At 46.1% G+C, this 7,384-nt stretch overlaps 1 protein-coding gene across 1 annotated transcript; it reads right to left on the bottom strand.

The window, feature by feature from the left end:
* Nucleotides 1-4,449: 4,449 nt before the first annotated feature.
* Nucleotides 4,450-6,649, bottom strand: LOC142806199 (FAD synthase-like). Its single transcript, XM_075891247.1, has 2 exons — nt 6,444-6,649; nt 4,450-6,325 (listed from the first exon to the last, which is right to left on the bottom strand). Exons 1-2 carry the CDS (start codon nt 6,473-6,475, stop codon nt 4,849-4,851), a joined length of 1,509 nt encoding a protein of 502 aa, XP_075747362.1. The 5' UTR covers nt 6,476-6,649; the 3' UTR covers nt 4,450-4,848.
* Between the last annotated feature and the right edge of the window lie 735 nt (nt 6,650-7,384).

Genomic DNA, 7,384 nt, shown 5'->3' with positions numbered 1-7,384 from the left:
CGCATTCTTCGTCGAATGCATTTGACCAGCTGTACCGAGACATTTAACGATTAAAATAAGCGGTGGGCAAGAATGTGTATGTGATCGTATTCAATTAAAAAATACACAGCGCGAAGTGACACGTTGCTATTGTATCTTGTCTATAGGACCGCAGAAAATCCTACGCGCCTATTCAGTGATGGCTTGTATAGCTTATCCATTAGCGTAACGAGGGGCGAAAGGGGGAGAGTTCATTTTCTACGCCCCCCTCCCCCTCCCTAGAAAAAAAATCTGTGGCTGAGTTCCTGTGATTATCCAATTTTGTTGTTTTTTATACTGTTTCTGAATTGAACCTGCCGTTATATCTTCGTGACAGTTTAATTTATTCTGATCGCATCTGAAACATGAGCCATGCTATAGGGAAACAAATAAAAAAATGACATTAGGAACCGAGCACGTATCACCAGCGAATGAAGTTTATCAAACTATTCGTGAACGGCAAAGCACAAGCGCTTCCACGATCACACGAACAAGTACGCCCCAGTGTAGTTTTATCATGCACCATATTGTACTAAGGTCGGGTTTGTCATCAAGAACTGAGGGGAAATACTTTAATCGCAAAAAATGTCTTCGTTGCCGAAGCCCTCTCTCACCTAGCTCTCTCTTTACTACAAATAATGTTATTAGAACGAGTAAAGCGTGCAGCAGGACTTAATTTGTTTATGCTTGCCCCGCCGCGGTGGTCTAGTGGCTAAGGTACTCGGCTGCTGACCCGCAGGTCGCGGGATCAAATCCCGGCTGCGGCGGCTGCATTTCCGATGGAGGCGGAAATGTTGTAGGCCCGTGTGCTCAGATTTGGGCGCCCGTTAAAGAACCCCAGGTGGTCCGAATTTCCGGAGCCCTCCACTACGGAGTCTCTCATAATCATATCGTGGTTTTGGGACGTTAAACCCCGCAAATCAATCAATTTGTATATGCTTTAGCGAAGACGCCACGCTCGCTTCGAGAAGACGCTTGGTACGCGAGAAAACGCACGAAAAAAAAAATTACGTATGGCGACGCCACCTCGAAACACCCGCACCAGACATCTTGACGTCGTAGATTTCTACGACGTCTACTGGGTCCAGCGTAGTTCCGAACAGGTAGAAAACGAAGTACTTTGTTCTCTGTGACGGCCAGAACCTTAACAGGTCTATAGCTTATAACTATTCTGATAAGCTAACGTCGCCAGAACACGGATCCATGACGTCATGAGCTGCGATTTGGGCGCGAAATTTAAAATTGAAACTTTGAAAAACGACACGCTGACTCCTCACGACGGTGGGTAGCGAGTGCCTCAATATTTTGGTCTAGTGTTTTGAAATGACGGTGCAATTGAACGAAACAAAATTAACTACGCTAACAGTAAATGTACGTCATGCTAGAGCACTTGCGCTTCATTTTCTATGATTATCAGGTACAACCTACTCATAGGCGTGCGCACGAGGGGGGCGGCCGCCTGCCCTTTATCAGCTTAGAGGGGGGCGTGCAAAGTCAGCCCCACACAGTAACATAATAGGAAGGGGGGCGCTGTGAAGACCCCCCCCCCCCCCCGGAACCCTGCGCACGCTTATGAACCTACTCATTCAAGCATAAACATAGCAAATAAAATAAGCCGGTCGTGTGAGAAACCTACATTTGCAAATAGTACGCACATTTATTCGATATTGGCATTATTGAAAATCTTATTGTGAAACTGCCCAGAGGTATAGTTGTGGCGTTGCAGTTTGTGCAAGAGTATACCTTCAAAAGCGCTAGCTGAGTTACAGGCATTTTGATTGTGAAAACTCAGCCCTTGCTCTTTTCCCTTATTTTTTCGCTAAGTTTCGTTTGTCGGCTCGTCCTACAACTCTCAGTAGCGGATAACGAGTCGTGACGTCACACTTGCGATCTGTGTCTCAAGGTCATTGAAACATGATGAATGACCTTGGTAGACATGGCATACAAAAGGCTTCGCTTTAGTAAACAGTACTTGATGTGGATGTGGAATTTCTTTCACGTTCCTTCTTCGTTCTTGTGAAGAATTCGGGCTGCGCTGCTTGAACACCAACAGGCATGTCTTACCACGAGCCAAGGCTTCAGGTGGCAAACGGAAAGGAAGAACAGGTGGCTGGTGTTATCGTATCTTATAATTACAGTGCCAGCTTTTTATACATTATACTTTTGAGAGTGTTTACAGGAGGAAGTAGGTGAAGTTGCAAAATGTTGTAGATGAAAACCAGTAGAGTACCAGCGGCGAGACCTTGCGATGCCCTTCTGTCAAAATTTGTCAGAAACCCCGCACTCATATACAAAAAAAAGTAAGACATTAAAATCTCATGTGCTTCGTTACACAGTTTACTTTACCTTTTTTTTTTTTTCTAAAAGCAGGCAGTGGCAGACGAGTTATTGCATGAACATCGGCAGCATTTGATGCTAGGGGGTGCAAACCCGTGTTCCATCGTCGCTCAGGGTAGTTTGGCGAAGGGGGGAGTGGTCACTTATGTAGTTTCAGGGGGGCCAGTGCCCCTGTTGCACACTCCCTGCCAATGCCCATAAGTTGTGATAATGTTATTGTTAAACAGCACTAAAGGTGTAAACAGAAAGAAATAGGAAAGTATACAAAAGGACAGAGTTGAATGTATATAACAGGCTCACTTTTGCTCAGCTATTCACATCTGCAAAAAGACCCGACGTCTGTGCTAGCAGCCGTGGTGCAGCCTCTCTGCCTTACTGTCCTTTACACTGAGAGTCCAATATATACAGGGTTTAGCAACGTCACTACAGTTCAGGAGGCAGCTCGAGGTTGAACTTCCTCGATTGTCTCAAAAAATGCATTGTATTCACTCAAATTGAAGGCGTGCAAATTGTGTGACTCAGTGACTCTACTTTCAATTTCAATGAAGCAGCTTTAGACGAAAAGAGATACTATGTTCCCCTATACAGGTCGACAGTTTGAGGTCTTTTCTTTTCTTGCACCTTTTATATTATTCCAAGGTGCCTGCTTTTCCCCACTCCTGCAATAGCATAATATTCAAACATATCCCCCTCCCTCCATCCGACCAATTCGGGATGCCAACCATGTCATTTCACACATTTACACACCTCACATGATACACACCAAGTAAATGATCATTAAAGTGGACTTACATTTTGACCAACGATAATATGTGGTGTAAGGCATAAGCAATTCACCCGTGTATTCAGAAATGCTCCTTGAATTTAACATCACTTGCCCCCACCTTTAATGCAGCACAGACGCATTTGAACACGCTGTCTTTAGGCGCTGCCAAGGCAGCACAAACACCCCGCCGCGGTGGTCTAGTGGCCAAGGTACTCGGCTGCTGACCCGCAGGTCGCGGGATCAAATCCCGGCTGCATTGCCGATGTAGGCAGCAATGTTGTAGGCCCGTGTGCTCCGATTTGGGTGCAGGTTAAAGAAGCCCAGGTGGTCGAAATTTCTGGAGCCCTCCACTACGGCGTCTCTCATAATCATATGGTAGTTTTGGGACGTTAAACCCACATATTAATCAAGGCAGCACAAACGTATTTCACACGCAGCAGTGGCCAATCAAGTTCAAGTTAAAAAGTGTTTTTTAAAATAGGGGTAAGCCTGTCACCTTTCTTCTCATTCAAAATGGTATTATTGTCATTTCCTTTTGGGCAAACATTCTTTAAAAAAATCGTAGCAAAAGAAAAGAAGTTATAGGATGCACCTTCTTTTTCTTCAGTTGAAGAGGCTCTGCAATGCTTTTTCATCCACATTTTGCAGCACTGGAGTGCATTCACTGCTGAATACCAGGACGAACACAACAAGAGTGATCTAAATAAGTGCATGGTAACAGAAGTTCAAGATCTCAGCGGAAGACGAGAAAAAAATGTTTCTTTTCGCATTTCACTCTCCAACTAATGTCAAAGGCTGGTTCCAATCACTGCACTCCTCTTACAAGAACGTACCAAAAGACCCGCCTTGTGGTGGCAGTCGTACAGTGCCCCTAGCAATGTTTTGGTATTCTTTTAAGGTTTCATATTTAACAGAAATCCTTTTGTATCTAAGACAGTATAAAATGTGCTTTTACAATTTTTATCACACAATAGTGAGACCTAGCTGGGACCATTTAAATATTAGACGGGACTTGCCATGCGAAACCTATCAAAATTCCAGGACAATGTCAACTCCCACGTGATGAAGTGCCACTTCCGATCATGAAAACAGCTGTGGTGTGGCTGTAGTCTAAAAGTAATGTGGCTCCTCCATTGAAACAATATTACAACAGCTTTATTTTTTGCAATGCCACTCGCACAATGATTATTGGTGGATTACCGAAATCCAGGAGAAGTGGTGAAAACATCATATTTCCTGTTGCAATGCCTCTTTAACATAAGCAAGCCTAATGTGCTTGTAGAAAACTGAAGTACCAGCATAAAAATGTCATGAAGTGCCAGCATTCCTTAAAGTATGAAGCAAGTTTTATTCATTCATGAGCAAGATGGCATACCAAATTTTACATGCTGCGTCTCTTGAGACCTACTGTGTTAAACAAATAACATTTTATGCACATCCTCAATAAAAGCTCTTAGATATAGTTCAGAACTTTTTGCAAATCAGCATTTAAATCATGCAACTCTGCACAGATCTATAGATGCCGATCCCACAAAGGAAAAAGGCAGCTTAAAAGCAATTGACATTAACATTTGCGAAAATCCTAATTTTAACACCATGCATTCCTTATACGATCTGACGGGAGTAGTATAGTTGTAAGGCACACTCAATTTCATATAATGATTGTGTAAAAAGTCCTGGAAAGTCTATTCCATCAACACAACTCCTTCCACGTAGAGTACCCTACATCACTTCCTACCACATCGTTCGAACTTCACGTCGTCAAGCATATATGCTGGCTTGAAGCGCTTCGCACCTCGGCTGTCGAAGTACATTAGCACTTCATTAGGCTCCTCGTTCTCTCCAATTGATGAATACCCTTGGTCATAAAGTGAACAGTAGGGAATGCTCAAGTCACGTATAAAATCCCAGACATCTTTGTAAGACCAGTCAAGCACCGGGAAGACACGCATCACTTGAGGCCATCCTTCATCTGTTGGTGTGAAGGGCTTCAGCTTGTCACCACCAGGGTCCGTCGACCGATTGCCCAAGAGGAACGCCTTGACATTGGGTTTCGAGGTTAAGTACTGCTGCAAAGCAACCTTGTAACACTTTTCCGAGATGGTCGTTAGTTCGCAGTTGTAGAGTTTCGCACTGGTCTCAATAAACGATATGGTGTCTGGCCACATGTGCTCACTACGCATGAAGAGGCACTGAACTTTCGGCAGCGCTGTTTCACCGGGTTTCAGCTGCTTCTGAAGCAGGGCGTATAGCATGTGAAGAATAACGGTGCAGTCCTTGCCGCCGCTGAAACCAACACAGATTCCTTCCAAAGTGTACTTAGTGAGCGCCTCCTCGATAGTTTTTAATGCTGCTGCAATGTGTGGCTTCCGTTCAGCCAAAGCAGTCAGTTTCTGCCACGCATTGGTCAAAGGATCACGGTCAAACTGAGTAATCGAGTCATCCGGCAGGTTGTTTAGAAGAAACGTTTTGGCTTCGGCCACATCATCTTCTTTCTCACCTTCAAGAACTAGGCGTACGCGGTAGTAGTTGCTGTCCAATGAAGGATAGGACCCAAACTTGACTTTGTTTTTGAATTGCTCCACGGCCTTGTTCAGGGTGGCTGTTATGCTCAGCTCGTCAGACTTAATGAACAGCTCCGTAACGTACATGATCTTACGGCCTTTCTCTTCGCAGTCCTTGAGAAACAGTGGAAACAGAGCTTCTAGCGCCAGAGGCACGCCCGGGAGCATGTAGACGTTTTTGGCGCACACTAAAGGCAATCGAAGCACCCTTCCAGGTCGCTGTATGTCACCGAACAGTATTCTCGAAGAGCGAGGAATGGTAGCGAACTTGCTGATGGCTATTTCGCCTTCAGACCTGGGACCGTACAGGGCTCGGAAAGATTCGAGCACCTCAGGGTGTACAAAGACGTCTTCGTTAAACGCTGCGGCGACGCTCTCGTAGGTGACGTCGTCATGCGTCGGCCCCACGCCTCCCGACGTGAACACGTAGCTGTAGGAGGCGGAGAACTTGCGAACTTCCTCGGCGATCACGGGCACCACGTCGGGGATGATGGACACCCGTTCCACCCGGACTCCCACGGATCGCAGCCGCGAGCAGATGTGGTACACATTCGTGTCGCGTATGTCGCCACGCAGAATTTCGTCGCCAATGATAATGATGCCGGCCGTATCGTTTCCGGAGGACATCGCGCGGCGGATCCTGAGAAAGAAACGCGGAAATAAACCCACCGACCTCAGATTCATGTCTTGTCGAGCGCGTAATTAATGAATGAAGCTGATGATGTGATGCGGTCGGTACTACGAAACACAGTACAAACCCATTTGGCGTCCTCCTCCAGGAAGTCAACATGCTGACGTGCCGGACACACGTTTCGCACAGTATTCCTGCGACGGACTGAGCATTTCGTCAAGCGCAGCGGCGCATATATTCACGCGCTATCCGACCAAGCGCACGTAAAGGTGAAAGGAAACGGAGCGAAGGCCACTTGCCAGAAAAACCACGGCCACGACGTAAACGGCACCTAGCGAGCGGGCGAAACTGCGATCAACATCTAATACGATTGCGGCGACAAAACTCTATGGCGGCGACGTTGGCGATGCGAATCGGCGTATGCACATTCTATGCCTCCTAGATATCCCGCGCCTGCCGGATGAGCGCGAAACGCCGGTCACCTATGGCAGCGCTGCCTACGTAGGGATAAGGGTCTTTGTCTTGGCCTTTGAAATTGACAATTTCGGCGTTTGCTACTAATTTTAGAAGACGCCTTGTATTAAAAAAGTTGCTTGCTGAATGACGGCGTCACTTACGTAATGTTAATTATAATTACGCTTACAAAACTTTTTACGCTATTTTTCTGCATATAGGCTTCAAAAACGTAAAAACTTATTTGAAGACATTCCTACTTTAGTAACGCCACCACCGTAGTTCCGACGACCGCCGCTTGCCAAGTGACAGCCAATAATCCGGCAGGCACAAAACATCTAGGATGCCACGGAGGAAGACACAGAGCAACGCTTCCTCTAGAAAGATGCCTGCCGCATAAGAAGAAAAACAACAGCCACACTTTTTCTCTTTTTTATTTTAAAATGTTCTCGGTCGCTAGCGTCACTTGTGGCGGACGGTGCAACAACGCAACACATTGCATAGCCTCCGAAACAGTAGTGCACAGTTGCAGGTCTTGAACAACTCTCGACTGACGCGCCCCTATGGGCCGCAGATGAAAAACGCCTAACTCGGTCGCAAGCGTCACCGCACGGC

This window comes from Rhipicephalus microplus, chromosome 1, assembly GCF_043290135.1.
Source record: "Rhipicephalus microplus isolate Deutch F79 chromosome 1, USDA_Rmic, whole genome shotgun sequence".
Lineage (NCBI taxonomy): Eukaryota > Metazoa > Arthropoda > Arachnida > Ixodida > Ixodidae > Rhipicephalus > Rhipicephalus microplus.
The sequence above is the reverse complement of the archived record's forward strand: the minus strand, read 5'-3'. Positions and strand labels throughout refer to the sequence as shown.